The 25,280-nt window shown below is 46.1% G+C and overlaps 1 protein-coding gene across 1 annotated transcript in view; it reads left to right on the plus strand.

The window, feature by feature from the left end:
- CDH5 (cadherin 5) overlaps positions 1–19,679 on the plus strand; it is a 32,328-nt gene extending 12,649 nt beyond the window's left edge. Inside the window, exons 3-12 of the mRNA XM_008702521.2 lie at positions 3,078–3,366; positions 4,364–4,480; positions 5,413–5,577; positions 6,463–6,650; positions 8,051–8,301; positions 11,626–11,768; positions 13,331–13,455; positions 13,801–13,909; positions 15,995–16,240; positions 17,568–19,679. Of these exons, the coding sequence (XP_008700743.2) occupies positions 3,078–3,366; positions 4,364–4,480; positions 5,413–5,577; positions 6,463–6,650; positions 8,051–8,301; positions 11,626–11,768; positions 13,331–13,455; positions 13,801–13,909; positions 15,995–16,240; positions 17,568–18,085 (2,151 nt within the window). The 3' untranslated portion in view covers positions 18,086–19,679. The remainder of the gene's footprint in view (positions 1–3,077; positions 3,367–4,363; positions 4,481–5,412; positions 5,578–6,462; positions 6,651–8,050; positions 8,302–11,625; positions 11,769–13,330; positions 13,456–13,800; positions 13,910–15,994; positions 16,241–17,567) is intronic.
- The last annotated feature ends 5,601 nt before the right edge of the window (positions 19,680–25,280 follow it).

The following is a 25,280-nucleotide window of genomic DNA, read 5'->3' on the forward strand; positions in this document are numbered from 1 at the left end:
GAGCGTCAGCCCGCCATCATCTGCCAAGAGTGTTCACTTGGCACCTGGCATGGGGCCAGGGGACAGAGAAACCACATGCAGTCCCCACCCTGGGAAGGAACAGGGTGCCTGGGAGTGGCAAGGATGAGGCTCCAAGGATCGCCTCCTGGCTCCCACAGACGTAATCTGAGGGAAGGAAATCCCTGTTTATGAAGGCCACAGTCCGGAGCCTTTGTTTACAGACTGGTTGGACAATGGGAGTGATCCCTGAGCAGCCTTCTGAATCCACAAAAATGGGTCAGCATGGCTTTCAGGATTAAGATGTCCAAATACAGTGATAATTTTTTAAAAAAGAAAGAAAGAAAAGGGCTCCCAGAAACCCATAATCTCAGTCTGATCGTGAGAAAAATACCAGATAAATTCCAGTAGAGAAGCATTCTACGAAATACCTGAACAAGTACTCCTCAAAACTGTCAAGGTCATCAAAAACATTGAAAGTCTGAGAAACTGTCATTTCCAAGAGGAGCTCAAAGAAACGTGATGACTAGATGTAATGGGGTGTCCTGGATGGGCTCCTAGAGTAGAGAAAGGACACAAAGCAAAATCTGAGGGCATCTGTATGAACTATGGACCCCAGATACTACAAATGTATCGGTATTGGACCACTAATGATAACCAAGGCACCATGCTAACATAACATCAACAGAAAATGTTGATAATCATGGAAACTGGGAACAGGATGCATGAGAACTCTGTATCATCTTCTCAATTTTTCTATAAATCTATAATTGTTCTAAAAAATTAAACGTTGGGGGGAAGGAGCTTATATTCAAATAGAATCTTATGCAGACTTCCAATAAAATAGGGCAAAGCTCAGTTGGTCCCCATCACTACCCCTGTCCATGCGGGTCCAAATGCACCCCTCCCCAGAACCAAGTTTGGAACTACCAACTAACCCTAAGCAACTCACACAGGGTCCCAGACTGTCCCCTCTCCTTGAATCCCCACTGTTCCCCCAAGACACAGGTTGCAGAGCTGGGGCATTTGCTTCTTGCCTCCTGACCCACTGTTCATCATACGTCCTGGCCCCTGGGTCTTGGGACCTCCTCATGAACCCGCCTGGCCCCTGCACACCACAGCGCTGCTCCACCCAAGGCCAAGCGTCCTCACTCCCTGTCTCACTTCCTCACCTTGCAGACTCTTCTCCAAACTCTGTCATCTAGCTTTCCACCGCACCACTCCCCGCCCCGATGCTACTATCACCAAGGGCTCCAGTGTCTGCACTGCTGCTCCACCCTCGGGATGTCTTCCAGACCCAAGGGATTTGACCACACCCTTCTTGATTCTCCCTCTCCTGTCCTGAAACCCACTCTTTCTTGGTTCTCCTCATCAGACACCTTTACTCAAGGCTCTTGCTCCCTGGACCCTCATATATTGCCCTTCCTCAGAGTCTCAGCCCTGAGAGCAGGAACGGGGTCTGGGTTATCTCTGTGCTGCCAGTGTGCTGCTTGGCACTTACAGGTATCCGATTTATACATTTTTAATTGAATTGAACTATATTTTTTGAACATTCTAACTATCTATGAGAGTACCACTTTATATGCATGAACTATGATTCTCTTATGCTCCTAAGGGTCTCTTCCTAAGATTGTACAAGTGAAATGTTTGGCACTTCTAACCTAGTACCTCTTAACATATGGATCTACCATGAATAATAACAGGTATTTATTGAGAGCCTGTGCAAGGTGCTTTACGTACATTAGCTTCTAAATCTTGTTCCTGGGGTGCCTGGGTGGCTCAGTCAGTTAAGAATCTGCCTTCAGCTCAGGTTATGGTCTCGGGGTCCTGGGATCAAGCCCCTCGTCAGGCTCCCTGCTCAGCAGGGAGTCCGCTTCTCCCTCTGACCCTCCCCTATCTCATGCTCTCTCTCTCTTACTCTCTCTCAAATAAATAAATAAAATCTTTTAAAAACTTATTTAAAAAATAAATCTTGTTCCTTAGGGCGCTAATAGTATGTGTTACAAAGAAAAAGTGTTCTTATTAGAATGGGAAATCCTGAGTTTTTTCTATAGGGCTATGCATTGTAAATCTCCAAGAAGAGAACATTTTATGTACCATTCCAAAACTAAATTGACCGGAACCAGTGGTGTGCTGATAAATGTTTGACAACTGGTTCTCCAGGAGAAAAAGTCCTGATTCCTAGCATTTGCTCATTTCCATGTGTAAATACTTTCACCATGTCTATTTCAAGTTATCAACTTGATGGCACTGAAGACAGAGTTGTGAAAAGATACGTATTAACAGCACACCGGGTGGGATTTCCAACATTCAACACATAGACATAACCTCAAGAACATAGTAAAATGTAGTACAATCATAAGGAAGCAAAGAATATTGAGTAGGCTACCTTTGATTTTAATATCATTCATTTAATTGATGTTTATATAATTGAAATTTTAATAATGGCTATTTTTAACAACCAGCTCACAAACATTCCTAAAAATGTACGGTGGCTAGCCAGTGCAAGCCATCTCCCAGCTCACTGGGACCAAATTTTCGTGTGGAACAGCAAAAGACACCAGTGTTCCTGGAATTCACTTTCAAAAGTGCCATTCTGCTCATCAGAGCAGCTCAACATCAGAAGCAATATTATTTCCACTTTACAGATGAGGTTACCACAACTCGGAGAGCTTAAGTGACTAGTAAGGGGCAAAATATCCCTTGCCTTCCATTGCACCAAGTTCACTCTTTCACTCAAAAACCTTTTTGTAAACACCTACGATGTTCCAAGCGCTGTTCCTGACACACTAGGGCAGCGTGCTGGGCAAGTCCTATGAATGCGGTGTTTGCAGCGACCTGACTGAGAACAACGTGTCCTAATGACCAGTCAGAGACGCTTGTGAAAGCTGCAGGTGCCACATTTAGGATCCCTGGCCAGCACCACAGATGTGTACACACATGTGCACAAACATGCAGGTGTGCGCATACACACTGACATACCTACATACACTTGCACACTCACATGTGTGCGTGCACACTGACACACGCACACGACCACCCCTGCCCATCCTCAGCTCATGGCGCCTCTTTTTTCCTAGATCAAATCGAGTGTGAACCGCAAGAACGCCAAGTATGTGCTCAAAGGAGAGTCTGTAGGCAAGGTCTTCCGGGTCAGGGAGGACACAGGTGACGTGTATGCCTTTGAGAGGCTGGACAGGGAGAAGATCCCTGAGTACCACCTCACTGCCCTTGTGGTAGACAAGAATACCAACAAGAACCTAGAGTCTCCTTCCAGCTTCACCATCAAAGTTCATGACGTGAATGACAACTGGCCTGTATTCACACACCGGCTGTTCAACGCATCTGTACCAGAGATGTCGGCTGTAGGTACGTGCCCTGCTTCTACCTCCCCCTCCTCCCCAGCTCATCCCCAGCCTGAAGGCACTTTTCCCATCAACAACTTCACTGCCTGGGGTCAGGATTTAGTAAATTCAGTGTAGTTGCTATTTTATGTGGTTTGAAAGAAACACTGGTCTCTAAAGACTAAACTCTGACCTGGCCCCAGACTGAGCCCTAACCCTAGTCATGTGGACTGAGCCCTGATACTGATCATGGACTGAGTCCTGACCCTGATCGTGGACTGAGCCTTGACCATCAGAGACACACGTTTCACCACTCTTTGAAGCAAACCCCACCCACTGCTCTGACTCAGGACTGGCACTCTAAGAGTGTAGCCTTTGCACAAAAGAATACCAACTCGGCCACCACAGTAAGAAGTCACCTCTAGGATGCATGCAGGAGTGGAGGGGGGAGGACCACCGCCCTCACCCCAAAGGGCAGCACCAGCCTGCACCCCAGGCCTCTCAAAGTTACTACTTCCTCAATTCCACCTCCAGCACGTAGTAGGTACCAGAAAAGGATTCCCTTCTCTACCCCTTGGTCCAAGGTTCCCGGCCAAGAACCTGGGAGATCTTAACAGATCTTCTTGTGAAGTATGCGGATCCTGGAGTTCAAGAGAAACAGAGATGTGACACTCACTCCTGAGGGGCACCTTCCTATTCCTTTGTTCTCCATCCTCACTCCCTTCTACCTATCCTCGTGACTCCACCTGTTCACCCTCTCCCTCATTTCTCCCATGACTAGAAACAACCTATTCTCTTTGCCTTCTTCAAAGATGACGAGGCTAGACCTCCGGCACTGCCAGCACTTTGCCCCCATGCAGGCTCCTCAGAACACAAAGCAGCCTTTTCTCCCCACCAGGACCTGGGGGAGGTGGGTTAAGGGAACATCAAAGGGTACAGATGGGCCCCATCTGTCCTCATCTGGGAATGGGTCAAGTGGCCAGCAGTCACAAGGCAGTAACCCCTAGATTCTCTTTCCTCAGGGACCTCCGTCATCCGTGTGACAGCAGTTGATGCAGATGACCCCACTGTGGCAGACCACGCCTCTGTCATGTACCAGATCCTGAAGGGAGAAGAATATTTTGCTATTGATGGTTCCGGTCTGTGTTACTAACCCTCCAGGGCAGGCACTGGCTTGGAGCGGGGTAGGGGTGGCTATTCCAAGTGCAGCAGCTGAACGAAGTCTAGTCTGACAGGTGTCACCTACCACCCAACCACACTATCCTAAGGAAACGGTTGCTTATACTATACATTAAGACAAGGTGGCTGGTGAGGAGAGAAGGAAGCAGACAGCTGCCAAAACACGGACTCCAGCCCAGGAAATAAAATCAGGACCCAAACAGCGGCACAAGAAGAATAAGAGAGTGCTGGTTAGCAGCTCTGGGTGGAGAGTCAGACCAACCCAGTTTCCAAGCCCAGTCCCGCTATTCACTCTCTAAAGACCTTAGGCAAGTCAACTAACACCTGCGAGCCTTAGTTCCCTCATCCTGAAGATGGAAAAATGTATATCCATTTTGCACGGCAGCTGTAAGTTTGAATGAAATCATGTATAGAGAATGCATGGCCCATAGTAAGTACCCACTCAGGGTAACTTTAAAAACCTTAAGGACTGAGTTTGGGGAACAAGACAGAAGTCCAGGTGGTCAGGCCTGGGACACACTGCCTTTCGGAAGGATGGCAAGTACAACAGAGCACAGAGACCACCACAACCGATGACGTGCCAAAGCAGGCATCACTAATACATCATAGCACTCTTTCCACACTAAGCCTAGCATGGCCTCACACTCTTTCTCAACACCATGCTCCACGTAGCAAGGACCAATATTGGACCAAACTGTTTGGGCAGCTTTGGTCAAGCAGTGCAGGGTCTGAAGGTAGGGGGTGGTCGGCCAGTGGTTCTCAGCCCTGGCTGCACAATGGAATCACCTGGGGAGCTTTTAAGTCAGGGGGTGCTCTCTGGATAAGGCTCAGGCACCGGTATTCTCTAAAGTCCCTCCAAGTAACACGGCTCCTGCTGGGACACTTTTTGCAGGACTCATTTTCACGACAACCAAAACCTTGGACCGAGAGATGCAGGCCAAGTATGAAATCGTGGTGGAAGCCCGAGATGCCCAAGGCCTCCGTGGGGAGTCAGGCACAGCTACGGTGCTGGTCACTCTGCAGGACATCAATGACAATTTCCCCATCTTCACCCAGCGTGAGCTCTTCCCCCAGGGCCCTGGGGAGGACGGGGGTTGGGAGAATCCAGACTCAGTGACCTGGGGGATCTTGTGGAGAAGCCCAGAGTACCTCCACCTCTCCCTTAACCCCAGGGTGAGTCCAAGGCCCAGTAAAGTCACTTTGGTTGCAGGGAGAGGCTCTGCATCCCATCTCTGCACATATTCCCAAGGCTGTCCAAATGCTACCTGCCACAGTGCCCTCACAGGCCACAGGGAAATCATGCTCCCTGCGATGTGCCACCACCGTGCCCTGAGTGCCACTTTCAGAGAGGACCAGTTTCACCCAGTTTCTATGGGCTTGGAAAAATCCAGGCCCTAGCTAGAAAATCCCTGTAAGCTGATGAACAGGGGTATGGCAAAGTTCCATATCCAGAGCTGAAACTGGGCCCTGAGCCCACCCACAAACTGATTCTCTCCCTCCAAAAAATGTCTGACAAGAGCTTTTCCCATGCCCTGGTTAGGGCTGGAGAGTAAAGTCAGATGGTTCATCACTTATACCCTCCAAAGCTAAGGTATAAGCCATTCAAAGGCTCAGCCATCCCAAGGATGGCCTGAAGTGACCTCCCTGTACATGACAGAAGCTTGCTAAAGGTAAGACTTGTCTCTCTTGTGAAACAATAGGTCCCCTAGCAGAGTACCTAACATACAGTAGGTGCTCAATTAGTATTTGTTAAATGGATGGACAGATGGAAAGTCAGAGCAGAACCTCTTTGCCTAGGGACCCCAAATTCCAGAGGTGGTATTACTATTATTATTTTATTGTGCCCATTTCCTGTATAAAAATGTATTAGGATAGTATAAGGGACAATCACCTTGTCTATCTCATTAACCCAATGCCCTTGGGGGCACCCTATTTGCATCAGCCAAGTACACATTTGCCGTGCCTGAAGACATCCGTGTGGGTAGCTCCTTGGGCTCTCTGTTCGTTGAGGATCCAGATGAGCCCCAGAACCGGATGACCAAGTACAGCATCGTGCAGGGCGAATACAGGGACACCTTCACCATCGAGACAGACCCCAACCACAACGAGGGCATCATCAAGCCCATGAAGGTTTGTAGGCATTCAGCAATGACATCAGATGTGGGGTTTGGGGCTCCCAGCATTCCCAGGACTCACCCAGGGGCTGCTCCAAGGTCAGAGGCCTTCAAAGGTGCACATTCTGGGTCAGCTCAGAGCTGGCCAAGTGCCCTTACAGCTCATGACCCTGGAGCTGGGAAAGGGGAGCCAGAAGAGAAGGTCAGTGCCTTAGGCTGGGTTACCCCAGAAGCAGACCTTAAGGCAAGGATTTGGGATGTAAATAATTTATTGGGAAGCCCCAGGAGCAGTACCACATAAAAGGAAGAATACAGGCTCCTTAACTATCAGGTTATCACTGTGGGCAAATGGGGCACAGTCCCACTGGGGATATCTGGGGAACAGTGGGGAATAGGCCCCAGAGTTGCAGGAGCTGTGGGGGAGGGAGCTGTGGGGTTGGATGAGGGCTCCAGGGGGCATTCACTCTTGCACTTTCTGGCCTGCCCTGGGCACCCATCGAAGTAGAGCGCTAGTAATGTTACAGGCACTTGCAGCAGAGAGCCACGGCAGGGAAGGAAGCAGAAAGTGCTGTGGCGATGTGGGTGGCCATTGGCCATGGCTACTGAGGACAGACAGAGCAGTCAGACCAAATGAATCTGGAAGAGGAAGGAAGAGACACAAAACGCCTCTAGAATGGCCATGCCGAGGGCTGGGGCTACCTGGGCCAAGGATGACCCATCTCAAATGAAACATTCTAGAACCCCTCTGCCTGAGCCGGGCCATTACCCCAGCAGCACTCTCCTGAGGCTGTCCCTGGTCCCGCCCTGCACTGGGGACTGGAGGCACCCAGGGGAGTCACACAGCCTCCACAGCACCAAAGCTCACAGCAAGTGGGGAAGACATTCATGGACAAACAGGGTGGCCACATGTAAGTGCTCTAGCAACCCATGCAGGGAGCAACTACTTGTGTCAGGGGGCAGGATGGGTTCTGAGAAGACATGATTACCTTTGGATCTGGCTTCTTGAGGGGTGAGTAGGAGTGTGCTAAGCGGGCAAAGGCGGGAGAAGCATCTTGAGCAAAGGCATAACGAAAAGGCACATTCTTAAGGAGCTGTGGATAGATCTACTAGCTGTGATCCCCTAGAGAGGACAGTGGCTCACCCACTATGTGTCCTCAATACTTGCAACAGGGCCAGTCACACAGTTAGGGTTGGGGGGCAGCCCTGAGGCTGCTGTGATGCAGTGGGGGACAGCCAAAGACAGCCAGCCAGCCCCAGCCGCTCTCTTGATGACCCTGGAAACATCGCTTCTCCAGGCTGCAGGCCCCCATCTGTAAAACGGGTGTCATCCCCGGGCAAACTTGCGGGGTTGCTGTGAAGATCACATGTCACACGCTTGTCTCTGAGCGGTGTTCACCATACTTGTCCCTTCCACAGCCCCTGGACTACGAATACATTCAGCAATACATTTTCACCATCGAGGCCACAGACCCCACCATCAACCTCCACTACCTGAGCAGCGTCTCCATCCGGAAAACTGCCCGTGTCATCATCAATGTCACAGATGTAGATGAGCCCCCCAACTTCAAGCAGTCCTTCTACCACTTCCAGCTGCGGGAGAACCAGAAGAAACCTCTGATTGGCTCAGTGCTGGCCACAGACCCTGACGCAGCTCGGCGGAGCATTGGGTAAGGGATGGAGGGTGTGAGGGTGGTGATGACCATGACGATCCCGACACCGAGGTTCTTCACATCCGCTGGGCTGACAGCAGGACTCAAATGGGGAAAATGGCTTCTCCTGGCACATACACGGGACGTGGCAGAGGCAGGACTAGAAGCCCAAGTTCTTCCACTGACGTGAGTGGCCAGGTGGGATCCTGTCTTGTCCAGACGCCCCCACCCCACGTGGCCCTGGCCATCAGTGCTGTCCAGTGGCCGCTCTACCCTGCAGTGGCTCCCAGAGATCCATCTAGGGAGATCTGATGGCCAAGAGGGTAACCAACTGAGGACACATGAGAAACCCCTTCACTAAACATGTTTTACTAAATTTGCCTTCCCAAAACTACAAAAGGGAAAAAGTGTTCATTTCACAGTGAACCAACTCAAAGATCTACAAAGAAAACATCAGTAACCCCCACTCCCAGGTAACTTATGTTCACAGTTTAAGGTGGTCCTGTCACACCTTTTTTTTCACGACCACACGAACATCTATGTACATATATGGTGGATTTGTTGTCTGTCTGTCTGTCTGTCTGAGGGTTTTGATTGCTTTCAAAATGTCTGGATCACACCACACCCATTTCATCACCACCCATTCTATCTCCGCTAGACTCCCCGCCTCCACACTCTGGGACCAAAAATATAGTTCTAACTCATACATCCTAGAGCCGTATAACAGTTGATTCTAATCCATTCTCATTCTATTCCAAAGGGGTAGCCAATTGTGCTGGCACCATTTATTAAATAAGTCCTCATTTTCCCACCTTTGTCATGTAATATACCCGAGTCTATTTCTGAATTCTCTTTTCTGTCCACTGTTCTGTGGCAAATCCATTCTGCTTTATTGCAGCAACTTTATACTAAAACTTAGTAGATATAAGCCAAGTCTCTCCCTCACTGCTTTTTTAATTTCTATAGTGTTTATGCATTCTCAAACATTCACTCTTTCATATGAACTGTAAAATTCTTTTATCTGTTTTTTTAAAAAACATTAGAATTCTAATAAGATTATGTTATATCAATTCAGGGAGAATTAATATTTCCATGATATCAAGTCTTCTTATTAAGGTCAAAAAATATGTCCCCAAAAATGGAGATTTGGGCCACATCGCACAAGTTCTGGGACTACTACGGTTTTCATGGTTGCTCTATTGTAAATAGACTGTGATGATAATTTTTATTTCTTTATTGATCCAATAATTTATTTAAGAGATTGACTTGATATTTTTCTTTAGCTTTACCAGTGGTAGGGCATTTTTTGTTTTTGCTTTAACTTGTTCTAGGATATAATACAAGTGTGTTTGTTTGTGTTCATTTTTTCTAGAATACCTAAGATTTTGCTTTATATATTTTAATTTTTCTATTCACAAGGGTTCATACCTATTTTACCTTCATTATGACTTGTAACTTTTATCCCTATGAAATTACCCAATTTGTTCTGCTAAATACTTTGCCTTCAGATCCACACTGCCTGATGTTAAGTTTGCCGGTCCTGTTTTCATATTATTTGTGTTTGCCTGATAGAAGATTTCCAACCTGTACTTTCAACTTTTCTAACTTCTGTTTTTCACTTGATATTAAGTTGTCTCTCGAAAATAGAAGGTAGTTGGTTTTGGCTTTTTAATCTAAACTGAGATGCTTTGGGTTTAACCTATTTACATTTGTCATAATAAATTATATGTTTGATCTTACTTTTTTAATTTTGTTGCACATTTCTCATTTCTCAAACTTAATGTTTTTTTTTTCTTTTCCCCCATATTTGCTATAGAGTTTATTTTCTTTTTCTCCTGGATATTTGAATGGAATACATCCATTTTTACTTCTACCAGTGAGACTTACTTCTACCTGTAAGATTAAAAATGTTTTCCTGGACATTTTCTACTTTAACATATCATGCACGTGTACATGCACGCGCACACACACACACACTTCTTTTCTATGTATGATAAAGAAATAAATCATTTCATTTTAATTCCTCCCAAAGAAGGCTTTTTCTTTTTATTTCTTTACATTTCTTAGTTAGATGAAGTTCAGTTTTCATAAAAAAAATTTCAGGACCCATCTCTATGGGTGACATACTTCCTGAGTTCCAGTATGTTTACAAATACCTTAGTTCCTTTGCCTTCTTATGTTAATAACACCATATGTACTCCTATAATCCTCAGAGTATAGAAACTTCACTTCAAAAATAATACCGATGTTTCTAGCATTTAATTTTGTGGGGACATCTGGGGTGAATCTGATTTTCTTCACAAGAACATATTTTTCTGTCTGGACTCTGTCCAGTTCCCTCACATAGCCTTGAAATTCAAAAGTGTCATCAAGATATATGTAAACATTGATCTCTTTTGAAAATTATGCCTGATATTAATGACCTCTTTTAATCTGTAGACTTGAGCCTTTCTTAAGATCAGGAAGTTTTCTTTTAGTCTATCTTTTGTTATTTCTTCTGTTCTATTGGTTCTGGAATTTTCCTTGTTAGCAGCAAATATATAAGTTATATATTACATGTTATATATATTCATCTCTCATTTCTTCACACCTTTTTCCCCTCGTCAGGCAAGATTTTATTTATTTATTTGACAGAGAGAGAGAGACAGCCAGCGAGAGAAGGAACACAAGCAGGGGGAGTGGGAGAGGAAGAAACAGGCTCCCCGTGGAGCAGGGAGCCCGATGCGGGCTCGATCCCAGGACTCCGGGATCACGCCCTGAGCCAAAGGCAGACACTTAACAACTGAGCCACTCAGGCACCTCACTTCACACCTTTTTCTTGATTTCTGGAAGAACTTTTCAAATTTTTACTTCATAAATTTAATTTATTTTCAATTATTTCCTATATTCCAGCTCCTTTTTTATTTCTTCCTGGCTCCAGTCCAGCTATCTTTTCTTTTTCTTCTTTATGTTCAATTAGCCAACATATAATACATCTTTAGTTTTTGACGTAGTGTTCAACCATTCATTAGTTGCGTATAACACCCAGTGCTATCTTTTCATTAATCACAAAAACCAACGCCAGCTCTGATGTACTGGATTATAGCGCCTCCTACCTCTGCTTTCAAAGTGCTACCAAGGGAGTCTCAAGGCACCACCTTCAGCTCGGCCAGGGTAGCATTGCTAAAATTGAAGGGATTATCCCACCACTGTGAATCCCTCTAGGTAGTAGAACACAATGAGCAGTGGGAGGAGGATGGAGGGGCTGCGACTGATAGATCCTGATGGGCCTCATCAGTCATGCTGAGAAGGTTGCGCTCAGCAAAGAACAATGGAAAACCATGAATTTCTCTCCCCTGGCAGATATTCCATCCGCAAGACCAGTGACAAGGGACAGTTCTTCCGAATAACCAAGCAAGGGAACATTTACAATGAGAAAGAATTGGACAGAGAAATCTACCCCTGGTATAACCTGACAGTGGAGGCCAAAGAACTGGATTCTAGTGGTGAGTAGCCCCACATGCCAGGGGACCTGGGCTTTTCTCCTTTCCCTCATTCCTTTAAAATAGGCATAATCTGTCATCTCGATCTCTAGAGGTATTATACGCTCCTGCTGAAGCACTACTTGGCTGAAATACTATAGAGCCTCCATGCCCAAGTTGTGCACGGACCAGCAGCATCCACATCACCTGAGACCTTGTTGGGAGGGTAGAATCTTGGGCCATCCCCAGACTGAATCAGAATCTCATGCACATTCCAGTTTAAGAAGCACAGTCCTAAAACAGCCTGCTAGACGTCCCTGTGATGAGAATCACATAAGGCACCTTTTAAACACAGACCCCTCCCTGGAGGTTCTGGTCCAGTGATCCAGAAATGGGGCTAAGAAGTGTACACGTGATTCTTATTATCATGGATGTTTGGAAAGGACTGTTTGCTGGGAGGGGCAGGAGATGATTTATATGCCAGTCAGTGGGTTGAATTCGAAATCTGAAGCAGCTTCCAACTTTAGGTTCTCCGGCTTAGTGTAACTTTTGCCAGAGAGAAAGGCAAGTATTGGAGTTTTGCATCCTTATAAAACTTAACATGAGAAAAAACACGGCCGCCCTCCAAGAGACGGATTAATATTCCTGCCTCACTTAAGACACCACCAGGGCCCAGAGAGGCCGATGACTTGACCAAGGCCCTACTGGTGCTACCCTAGAGGGCCTCTGCCTCCTGATGTGCCTCTGAGACTTGGTCATCCCCCCCCACTTAGCAGCCAAGCCCCAACTGCGACGGGCTCCCATGTGTTTTCCAGATCAGTCTTTGCCTCTTTCTTCCCCATCTAATCTCATTCACACAATTTTTAAACTTTAAAAGTAATAGTTTGTTGTTAATTTTAAAATATGAGAGAAAATACAGAAAAAGAGAAGAAAACCATCCCCTCGTAATCCCACCACACACAGATAATTACTGTTAGCACTTTAGTATACTTCCTCTGGGTTTTTTTTCTATACGTATTTTACATAACTGAGATCATAATACTTATATAAAAATCATATCCTGCATTTTTAGTTAACCTTTTTCCGGAACCATTTTCTCATGGTACTAAAATATCTTTTTTTAATACATTTTTAAATGTAATTTCCATGGGTATCGCAAATGGCCACACATTCCATTCTTTTAAAGTGGTTTAATTTGTGAACCCCATCTCATTTAGGTTGTTAACCTTTTAATTATGTTGTGATTAATTTTATTGATTTAAATAAATTACATTTATTTAAAGTAATTACATAAACTATTGGATCAATTTGATAATTTGTTAATTTAATTAAAACCTTCTTTAATTGGCTTGCATTGTTCACCTTTTTGATTCTTACAAGTAACTGTTTAATAAACATCCCTGTGCATGAAGCTTGAGGTCCCCCTCTCTTCCTCTTCCACCCCTTTCATCCAGAATGCCACCCCTGGCCTCTCTTCCAGAGGTCCCTAGCCCCCTCTTCCTGCAAAAAGGGCACCCCTCCAGAATTCCCCATCCACATACCTTCTATCTCTGGGGCTGGCATCATGAGCACTTTCCTCCCTGCAGGGTACCCCACAGGCAAAGAATCCATTGTGCAAGTCCACATCGAAATTATGGATGAGAATGACAACCCTCCAGAGTTTGCCCAGCCCTATGAGCCCAGAGTGTGTGAGAACGCTGCCCAGGGCAAGGTGAGTCTGGCTCAGGTGGGAGGGCAGGACACACCCACTGAGGACAGGCTGAGAGGCAGCACCTCCCACCCACAGCCAGCGGGCACTTCACTGAGCTTAATGTAACCTGAACAACAGCCTTGAGGAAAGGCATCGTTATACCCACAAGAAACTAAGGTCCAGCGGGGATGTGTGGAGAATACACTGGTGAGGCGGGTGGTCCAAAGAGTGGCTTTGTGGAGACCATTTAGGTTAGTGTTGCAGGTGAGATCCAGCCATGGTCAAGTCTGAACCCAAAGTCACCACCACTAACCCCCCGACCACCCCAACACCACCAATGACTGTCCCCCATTTTCCATATTCCAGCTGGTCGTGCAAATCTCAGCAATAGACAAGGACATAACACCACGAGATGTGAAGTTCAAATTCTCCCTGACCACTGAGGACAGCAACTTCACCCTCACAGATAATCACGGTATGCATCAGAGTAGTCAGCCTGGCTACTGGTAGGGGCAGGGTTATTGGAGTTTGGAAACATCAGCGTCAAAGAGCAAGCCAACAAATGGGGTGCGGGGGGTAGGGGAGCAGGTCCCGACTGGGGTCTTCAAATTATGGGATATTTTGTATAACTCCTTTCTGGTCTGTGCCATAGTCAGAGCTACCCTGGCCAAACTGCCAAGTCCACACTCCCCAGAAGATGCTCAGGTCAACAAGGAATATGGAATAGATATAGAGTGCAGACACTTGCCCGGTTCACTAACGAGCCAAGGGATTTCTTCCCACACTGCATCTCTATGCTCAGCACAACTGTAAATTCTCTATGAACTTTGAGGTCACTACCAAAGAGTCTAAATTGAAAATGTGAAATCCCAAATGCCAAGAATACAATGAACTTTGTCTTAATTCAGCTACGATGACTACTTACCACAAGGTGGCCCCAGGACAGCATCTGGTCCACTCCTCACAGCCCAGAGTCTGTGATATCAGTAGTGGCTGATCAGAGCTTCTGATAAGCATGTGCTTACAAGAGTGATGACGCTGAGCTGGTTAACTTTAGCCAAAAGTAGACAGGCTTCCATGGCTTCAGCAGCTTCCTGAGAAAAACAGAGAAACATTGCTCTTGGGTCTCAACAGAGCCATCCTTCACCCAGCACAGGGTGGGATTCCTGCCTATCTCTGATTGGCAAACTGATGGATAAGGATCCCTGTACCGGATAGCCATTGCCACCTGTGAGGAAGGTCAGGGCCGCTGAGAGTGTGAGGCAGACCTAGGGGATCAGCCACAGACCCATCCTTAAGGAGCCTCCTGTGGGACTGGAAAGGCGGCCATGCTGTGTTGGCAGTCAATGACAGACCATTCAAATGCTCAGCTGTCTTTAGCAGAAAAATACCCATCACCCCATCCCCCATGTTCACCTCAATCCCACCTCAGAGGGGGTCTGCACTGGGATAGAAAGCTTAAGTGCCACCCCAGAGGCACCCCGTGTACAACCAGGAGGCAAGCCTATTGGTGCCAGATTCACTTACAGCATGAATGTCCTGTTAGGATAGTAAATGAGTATAGTGAGAAAACTCTCATTTCTCTCATAAAGTATCAATGGCCATATAGCTATTATTTTCAATTATAATAGACATGGTTACTTAGTAACAAAATGTAATTAGCTTTCATTTGAAATGTAAACGATAGCCTCCTTTGCTTTTGGCCAGCTTCCTGAGTGAGCTGATCCTGCAGGGCTAGATAAATCCTAGAGCAGGGAATCCCTAAACCCTCTGACCATTACATTATAACTCCCCAGGAGCCTGCATAAGGCAAGCTATCTGGCCTCTGCCCAGAGCCACTGAATTTGAAATGGGGGGGGGGGGGCAGAGGGGAGGGATATGGAGGGGAAGAGAGAGCAGGTTCTGAAAATCAGCATGTTTAAAAAGCTCTCCAGGGCGTTCTTCTGTATGTAGAATCATTGATCAGAGCCGGGAGGGAAAGCCAATATTTGGGCCAAAGCACATTCCCAGTTCCAGCCTGCCCAGGAAATCCTCAGTTACACATGTCACCACTCTCTCAGTGCCCCAGGAAACATGTTCATTGTTTCCACTTTCTAGTGGATTTTCAGGAAGAGCAGAAAAAGCCTTCCAAGTTAGCCCAGTGCTAAAAGACTTCTAAACGCTTTCTTTTTTCCCCCATCGTCAAAGCTTGAAATAACGCATTAATTGAGCCAAAAGTAACCACCTGTTACTGGAGCGGGATTAGGGAAGAGGAGGTGGGGGTCAAACATATGGGCTGCTCACAGAAACAGAAAGCGAGGATTTTACATTTTGGCCAAGCCATTCTTAGAGGCTAGGTCAAAGCAGCTGCCCCAAATGTCCCCTCTCTGGAGGAAAAGACACACACTCAAATGGCTGAAATATGAGGCAGGGGATGCAAAGGGCAGGGAAGCAGCCCAGACTGCATGTGGGCTGGCACAGTCACGGAGGCCTCCCTGGAGGAGGCAGACACCGTCAGTGTGGATGAGCAGACAGGCACTGCGGAGAGCAGAGCCTGACTCTGTAGCCCTGGTGTTTCCAGATAACACGGCCAACATCACAGTCAAGTATGGACAGTTTGACCGGGAGCGTGCCAAGGTCCACCACCTGCCTGTGCTCATCTCAGACAATGGGAGGCCGAGCCTCACAGGCACCAGCACACTGGTCGTGACCATTTGCAAGTGCAACGAGCATGGCGAGTTCACACACTGTGAGGAGATGGCAGGTCAGGCAGGCGTCAGCATCCAGGCGCTGGTAGCTATCTTCCTCTGCATCCTCACCATCACAGGTCAGTGCCCAGGAGGGTGGGGAGGGGACACTAGGGGTGCTGGGGGGTGCTTCGCAGGAGGAGGAAGAGACCAGGGATCCAAGGGGCAACCCTGCCTCCAGCCCATATCCCACCCTGGGCCTCGGGGTTCCACAGCAGAACACAGGGATAGAAGTTCTATCTCCCTAGATGCCTAAGGGTGGGGGTAGATGTGGGGAAAGGGAGAGTTCAAGGCCCTCCCCCCACTTTAAAATACTTTACATATATGACATCCATTCATTCAATTTATATGTTTGGAGCACTTACTACATTCCAGGCACTGTTCTAGGCATTTATTTACATGAACCCTATTTTGAAAAAAAAAAAAAAAATGCCTCTTTAAAAAAAAAAAAAAAAACACGGAAAATTTAAAAAATTCTAACTTAGATCACCTCCAGTGGCTTTCTTTCCTTTTTTCGAATTCCTACACCCTTGATTTTTTTTTTCTTGCTTGGGCCTCAGAAATGTTAGGAGCGTTTTAGGCATTGCCTTATTTTGAGTTACCCAGGAAGCAGACATTGGGGTACAAGTGATTTATTTTAGAAGTGCTCCCAGGAAGCCCTAGAAGGAGGAGGGGGGAGTGAAACAGGGAAGGGAGGCAGGTGATGAAGGGAGAGTTGTCAATACAAGTTATTATTGTGGGTCCCTGGAGCTTCCCGCCATAGGGGATGGGGAAGCAGTGGGGCACTCAAGGCAGATGTTTATCCACCAGCTCCCCTCAGCTGATGGTTAGGGGCTTCTCCCAGGGAAATAAATTCTCCTGCACTTCACCAGCCCTGAAATGGGGCAGGAGCCAGCCCTCTACAGGAATGTTAGAGATCGTCCTGTGCACTGAAATGACAGGCCTTGGTGATACTGTGGGGGCACCCACATTATCTGTTCCAGGCTTTTCCTGCCAGTGCCCCCCCCCCTCAGAGACCCCTGTGTGTGCCACCATTCTGGCGCTTCCCTGGCGGATCCAGACTCAGACCCTCTTTTAATAGTAATCGGTGATCATGATAATGACATCACCACCACACAGAGAATTATAGAGAATTGCACTTAACCTCCCAACTACCTTACGAAATATAAACAAAGCAGAGAAGTTATCGTGGGTCCATGGAGCGGGGAGGGGGGAGGGGGTTCCCCGGGTTCCCCGCTAGGTGTCTGGACCGAACCAACCTCTGCGTTGGCCCAGGTGTCGCTGGGAGGCTGGGCTGGCCGGGGGAATTTCCTGGGAGGAGGGGAGCATGCAGGGCAGCCGCAGAGGCTGGGGCCACCTGATGAGGGCCGTATCTGACTGGCTCTGACTGGCTCTGACTGGCTGCAGTGATCACCCTCCTCATCTTCCTGAGGCGGCGACTCCGGAAACAGGCCCGCGCCCACGGCAAGAGCGTGCCCGAGATCCATGAGCAGCTGGTCACCTACGACGAGGAGGGCGGCGGCGAGATGGACACCACGAGCTATGACGTGTCGGTGCTCAACTCCGTGCGGCACGGCGGCTCCAAACCCCCGCGACCCGCGCTGGAGGCGCGGCCGTCCGTCTACGCGCAGGTGCAGAAGCCACCACGGCACGCGCCCGCAGTGCATGGTGGGCCCGGGGAGATGGCCGCCATGATCGAGGTGAAGAAGGATGAGGCAGACCACGACGGCGGCGGCCCGCCTTACGACACGCTGCACATCTACGGCTACGAGGGCGCCGAGTCCATCGCCGAGTCCCTCAGCTCGCTGGGCACGGATTCATCCGACTCGGACATCGATTACGACTTCCTCAACGACTGGGGGCCCAGGTTCAAGATGCTGGCTGAGCTGTACCGCTCAGACCCCCAGGAGGAGCTGCTGTACTAGGGAGCTGTGGGCCTCTAGTCTGGGGACCCAAACCACTGCAGCTCGGGCCAGTCGGACACCAGGCACTGAGCACGCAAATTGTAGCACTGACACCCCAGCCCAGCAGCCCTTACTCGTGGGTCCCAGAGACTTCACCACCTTGGATAGCAAACTCCAGGTCCTTGAAAGGTCCAGGAACATATTTCGGTGACAGCACCCCCCTAAATGCTGGAAGATCCAGGCTGGGGTTCTGTCTGGGCTCGGACACCCACAACCCTGTCGCCTGGGACCACGGGTCCAACCCAAAGACTCTCTGTGGCTCCACAAAGCAGCTTATGTTCAACTGCCAGGGGGAGATCTTCCCTCGAAATCTCTGAACCCCCTGGTGAGGTTGGTGAGGTCGGGGAGGTCCTTGTGCCTGTCTGCCTGAGGCAAAGGGCTGGATGGCATGGCCTGTGGGGCAAAACTCTCTGCAGCCCAGTCCCACAGGAGACTGGAACCATCCATCAGCCTACCCTACTTCAACTTCCTCCACTCTCCCAAGTCCTCCACCATTCCCAGCCTCTCCCCAGTCCTGTCAAGAAGGAGGAGGGGGCCCCTTGACAGCTATGGAAGCTGGGTCCTGAAGTGACCTCACTGGCCTGCCACGCCCATAACTGCTGTACTAAGCACTGAGAATTCAACCAAAGTCAGGAAAATGGCTTGTTGAATTTTGAAGCAACTGTGAATCCATCCTGGAGGGACAATGAAGACCAAGTGTGACAGATCATATGGTGAGGGCCACCTCCACACCCACACCCTTTGGAGAGAGCCTGGGGTAGCTGTGACCCCATTTTGAGATTCATCAAAAAACCCTCCAGTTTTGCCTGGGAAGTAGAGCCGGTGATTCCGGAAGACCTCCCCTGTAGATGCCTTGCCTAGTCACTCATTCATGCTCTCTCTTTCTCTCTCTCTTTTCATCTACTCCTTATCTCTTGACTTGAAGGCCCTCAAGATCTGACCCTAGGCAACTCTGGCCAAAGTCCAAACCCAAACATGACTGCACTACAGAACTGTGCTGTTTGCCTTTGCGCACCTCGTTGTTGCCACATCTCAGGAAACCCCTGCAGGGCCCCTGCCCTGTCCTTGCCCTGGGTCATCTGTGCATCTCCCACTTTCAGCCAAATATGGAACATTCCATTGGAAACATGTCCTGAGGAAGTGGCATCACTCAACAGAAGGGGGCAGGACAGGAGGGAAACTCTCCAACTCACCCTTGGTCATGGACTGAGGTTCCACTCCAGACAAGGGCCCTCACACTTCAGGAGATTGTAGATAACACTGATTTTTTTTAACCAATATCTAGTTTTTGTAATTTCTTTGTTTACTAATAATACTTACACATTTCTAGCTCTCACAGACATATAGAATAAGGGATTTTGCATAATAAGTGGGTTGCTATTTAGGTTAACAACTTCAATTCAGGTTTTTTAGTTGGATGAACAAATTCCTGTAACTTCCTTTTTCCTATTATTGTAGTAATTATTCTAGTGATAATGACTATATATAGGCCACACTGGTGCATGGGACGTACTGTATTTTTTTTATACCTAAATAAATAAAAATCTTGAAATTCTTTTATTTCTAGAGCTGAGAAAGCTCATGTGAAACATACACATCATCGTCACCACCACCACCATCATCATCAAAGGAACTCTGGACGCAAGGGGACATTTACAAACAGGATTTCAGAGACACTCACTCTGCATTGCAGCTTAGAATAACACCTAGTCCAGCCCCCTTTCTTCCCAGAGCTCAGTGCCTTCACTCAGCCTCTGTACATGCCTCCCAATCCCACCTCCACCCTGTACAACAGGCAGGGCCTCTGGAAGCTGGAGCTGACACACCATTTGCATTTGGCAAATGAACCAGGGCGGGTGAGATTCATCAGCAGTGAGGGAGGAAATCAACTTCTAATTAGTTGGTTGACAGGAGTGAGCAGCTGGCACTGTATTGGGGTGTGTGCACCCAACAGTGGAGCCCTGCCTGGAAAACCTCACAATCAAAATGAGAAGAGGAAACCTCCTCGTCAGACTCAGGTCTTGAATTGGGGAGGTAAGGATTGAAGTTCACTCCAACAAGGCCCCTGCTCCTTGACCCCTACCTGGAGGATTTCTTGGGGACTGTGTCCTCCAAGGGTGATATTTTGTTAAAACTCTCAGGGGTCAATTTGCCTTAATTCCAATTTTGCTCTAACTTCGTTTGTGATTTCCTTTTTGATCCATTGGTTATTTGGAATGCATTATTTAATTTTCACGTATTTGTGAATTTTTCAAATTTCCTGCTCTTATTGATTTCTACTTCCATTCCCTTATGGTTAGAGAACATAATTTTTATTATTTCAATCCTTATAAATTTATTTCAGACTTGTCTTATGCCTTAACATATGTTTTATTCTGGAGAATATTCCGTGTGCACTTGAGAGGGATGTGTATTTTGCTGTTGGTAGTGGTGTATTTTATAGGTGTTTGTTAGATATAGCCGGTTTGTAGTGTTGTTCAATTCTTTTACTCCCTCACTGATCTGTCTAGTTATAGTCTATCCTTTATTGAAAGTGGGGTGCTGAAATCTCCAACTATTATAGTTGAATTATTTTTCCCTTCAATTCTGTCAGTTTTTGCTTTATGTATTTTAAGTCTCTGCTGTTAGGGGCATATAGGTTTATAATTGTTATCCTGAAGAATTGACCCTTTAGCATTATAAAATGTACTTTTGTATCTGGTAACAATTTTCATCATTCTGTTTCATCTAATATTAGTATAGTCGCTCCAGCTCTCTTTCAGTTAGTTTACATAGTATATCTTTTTCCATCTTTTTACTTTCAGCCATTTTTTAAATAGAAAGTGTGTCTTCTGTGGACAAAATATAAGTGGATTGTGGCAGTTTATCCACCTACTAATCTCTGATTTTTGATTGGCATGTTTAATCCTTTTACATTTAATGTAATAACTATAAGGTAAATATGTCTGCTATTTTCCAATTTTTTTCTATATCTTATATCTTTTTTGTTCCTCTATTACCCCATTACTGCCTTCTTTTATGTTAAATAGGTATTTTCTAGTGTACCATTTTAATTCTCTTGTCATGTCTTTTACTTTTTTAAATTTCCTTAGTGGTTCCCATTAGGATTATACTTAAAATCTTATAACAATCCCATTAGAATTTTTACTAACGTAATTTAAGTACTGTACAAAACTTTGTTTCTATATAGCTCTACTCCCTCTTGCCTCCTTTGCACTATCCATTGTTGTACATATTACATTTTTTATACATCGTATGCATAAATTTTATACAGTTGGCTTTTAAATCAGATAGGAGGGGGAAAGTTACACACAAAAATATGACTATTTAAATTTTTATATCTACCTATACAATTACCTTTACCGCTGACCTTTATTTCTTCATATGGATTCAAGTTATTGTCTATGTCTTTTCTTTTCAACATGAATGACTCTCCTTAGTAATTTTTGTAGGGAAAGTCTGGTAGTGAGAAATTCTACTTTGTTTATCTGGGCATTGATTTCTCCTTTATTTTTCCAAAATACAGAATTCTTCACCTTTTTCTTTTAGCACTATGAATGTCATTCCACTGCCTTCTGGCCTACCTGGCTTCTGATGAGAAATTGGCTGTTAATCTTACTGAGGAAACTTTGTATGTGATAAATCATTTCTCTCTTCTTCCTTTCAATATTCCCTCTGTCTTTGATCTTCAACAGTTTCATTATGATGTGTTCAGGATAAATCCTAATAGTTTATCTTATTGGAGTTCATTGAACTTATTGGAGTTCATTGAACTTATTGGATGTGATTAATATTTCTATCAAATTTGAAAGTTTGGGGGCATTATCTCTTCAGATATTCTTTCTGTGTGCCTGTCTCTCTCTCTCCCTCTCTCTCTCTCTCTCTCTCTCCCTTCTCTGGGACTCCCATAATACATATATGAGTATGTCTGATGCTGTACAATAGCTATCTAAGGGTCTATTCATTTTCTTCATTCTTTTTGTTGTTGTTCCTCAGACTAGATACTCTCAATTGATCTATCTTCAAGATTACTGATCTTTCTTCAGCTAACTCACATCTGTTCTTGAGATCTTCTGAATTTTTCATTTCATTTATTATGTTTTAAACTCCAGAGTTTCTATTTGGTGTTTTTTTAAATAATTTCTACCTCTTTACTGATACTCTCTCTTTGGTGAGACATAATCCTCACATTTTTCTTTAGTTCTTTAGACATGGTTTTCTTTAGTTCTTTGAATGTATTTTAAATAACTAGGTTAAACTCTTTGTCTAGTAAGTCCAACATCTGGGTTTCTTAAGGGATAGTTCTATCTATTGTTTTTTTTTCCTACAAATGGGCCATACTTTCTGGTTTCTTTGTATGTCTCATAATTTTTGTAGAAGGTTGGGTATTTTAAATACCCAATAATATAATGTGGCAACTGTGGAAACCATACCCTTTCCCCCCACAGTTTGTTGTTTTTGATTTTTGTTGCTGCTGCAGTTTGTTTAGCGGCTTTCCTAAACTAATGCTGTCAAATTTGTACTCGTCATTGTGTGTAGCCACTGAAGTCTCTGCTTGGTGGTAGTCAGCTAATGAGTGGTCAGATACCCCCTGAAATGCTTGAAACCAATAAATCTCTCAGTGCTTGCTAAAAGGCTCTGTGTGTATGTTGGAAAACTTCTCCAAAGCTCAGGCAGACAGTTTACAATTCAGCCTTAGCCTTCCCTTTCTGATTGCACAGAGCCTCAAGGTCTGCCAGAAGTGAGAGCTTAGGGTTTCCCCTGGTCTCTCCTGGACATGTGCCCTACACATATGAGTGGCCTTTTAGATTCCCAGAAATATGCCAGAGTTTTTCAAATGAGTGGATAGCTCATCCCCAACTTTTCCTTTTAAGATTTTTGTCAGCTTCTTGTTTGCCTGAGCTGTTATCACAACCTCAGGCAGCTGTGATGTGAAAGGATTACCACTGATTGTTTTCAACAAATGCCTTCAGGAAAAAAAAGCTGTTTGCATTGAGCAAATTTCAAGTCAGGTGAAATAAAAGCAAGTTTTAAAATGAGGTCTTCTAAGGACCACCAGACAGGTCAAATAATGACAATTACCTGGGAATTGGGCTTTGGAGGAGCTCCACCACCACTCTTCCCCTTCCAGTAGCTGCTAGGCTGCTGGTTTTCACTGTGATTGTGGGGCTATTGGGTTTCAAGGCTACTACAGGGCTGAAGAGAAGGGAACGGTACTAGCATAAGTTAAAAGACCACAAAGATCATGGATTTAGCCTCTTCTTGTGAACAAACACTCCCAGAATTTTTGAAAGACTTTGGTTAATTTCCGGAGTACTGAAAAAGTTGATTTTGACAATTGTTTCCAGTGTTCTCATTGCTTTTATGGAAAACAGGATTCCCTTATTCTGCCATTCCTGTGGATATCAACCCCACCACCACCACCACCTAGGCTGGTTTTTGAGCTCAGTTTTCCTACCTATCTATTGTCCAAATTCAGAGGCTTGCCCTCTGAACTCAGAGTTGCCCAACCAACCCCTGGAGCTCATAATATCTGTCCACTACCTTTCCCTCCAAGAAGCCTACCAGGCTTCAAGTCACCTCTTATCCCTCCAACCCTCCAGTAGGGTCTGGCTCTGAGTTCTCAGTCACTCTGGCCACCTCCTCTCTTTGGTTCCTGTTTACCCTGAGGTTGGAGGAGTGATCTTTGTGAAGGCAGGAGGCTTGCCTCTGAATTTGGAGCCTCTGGTAGACACCATAGTAGGGCACAAACCCAGTGCTCCCTGGAGTCTGCTAACCACACTGCTCCAGTGAACCCTGGGCCCTGGACCTGGCAAAAGTGGTCAGGAGCAGCAGAGGCTCAGAGCCCTTCCCCTTACCCCAGGTCAAATCTCTGAGGTTAACATGAACTTCCTCTTCATAGAAGACTAAAGTGAGCCCCAGAAAAGAGTGCAACATGACCAAAGCTACACAACAAGTTAGAGACTAGGGCTAGAATCCCCCTCCTGGTTCCCCAAAAAATGTGGATCTACAAGAGACTTTCCTAAACCTGGGGGCTGAAGGCTGAACCAGGAAGTGCTATCCATCTCTATTGAGCTGGTCGTGAGAAAAATGACCACTTGGGGGCGCACGACATAAACAAATGCTCAGCAGCAACCCCAGTGCAGTGCACCCAGATATCCTGATGTGGACCACAGGCTCTGAGGGTTCTGGGCCTTGACAGAGAACCTGGATTGGAGAGGCAGCCACAAAGTCCAGTCCCTCAATCCACCTCAGGCTCTGGCTCTGTCCCTCCCCTCCAGCCAGGCTCTGATGTGGGAGCTCAAGGACCTAGTTCTTCACCTTCCCAAGGAAACAGGACACCTATGGCCTCCAGCAGTCCTATTGGCACTGAGAACCTCAACTCATAGGGATCTGCTGGCCTTCGCTGCAGGAGCTTTTGGCTTGTAAGGGTTACAGTCCACTGCACAATCCCTCCCAGTACCAACCCCTGCCTCAGGGCCCATGTCCAGCCCTCCTGCTCTTCACCAAATAAATCCTGGAGCATGGACTCTGGGCCAGAAACAGTGTCGATCCCTGAGAGCCCTAATTCCAGGAACCTCCCAGGTTAAGAATATACACAATAAATCCTACTGTCCTCAAGGTAATGGATTGAGTCTCTGATCCTCACAACCAAAACCCTAGTCCACCCAGCAATCCCTCTTCTAAATATTAGCCTAAGAGGCACACATAGGGTACATCTGCCACAGTGTTTATTTCTGGTTATGTACAAGGCAAAAAAAAAAAAAAGGAACAATGGAAATATCCAACAAGAAATTGCTTAGGTAAATTATGGAGGATCCATTAAAAAAAAAATACTGGGTAGCCATTACAAGTCATGTTATCACATGGTGATCTTGAGCTGAACTCAACGTCAAGCAAAAAGGCAGAATCCAATGCATTATTTATAGTCAGATCCCAATTTTTTTTACTAGTAGATATTCATCTCCAGACTTTGGAATTATGAGTAATTTTTCTTTTCTTCATTTTGTGTTTTCCAAATTTTCTATGTCAACAGGCAGTATGTTTACAATCAGAAAGGATGTTATTTTAATGTTAATAGGTAATCACTTTCTTCTAATTGAAAAACAGTGAATATGATAAGCAAAGTTTATCCCCAAATATCATTTTTTTAACA

Source organism: Ursus maritimus, unplaced genomic scaffold (genome assembly GCF_017311325.1).
Source record: "Ursus maritimus isolate PB19 unplaced genomic scaffold, ASM1731132v1 scaffold_19, whole genome shotgun sequence".
Taxonomy (NCBI): domain Eukaryota; kingdom Metazoa; phylum Chordata; class Mammalia; order Carnivora; family Ursidae; genus Ursus; species Ursus maritimus.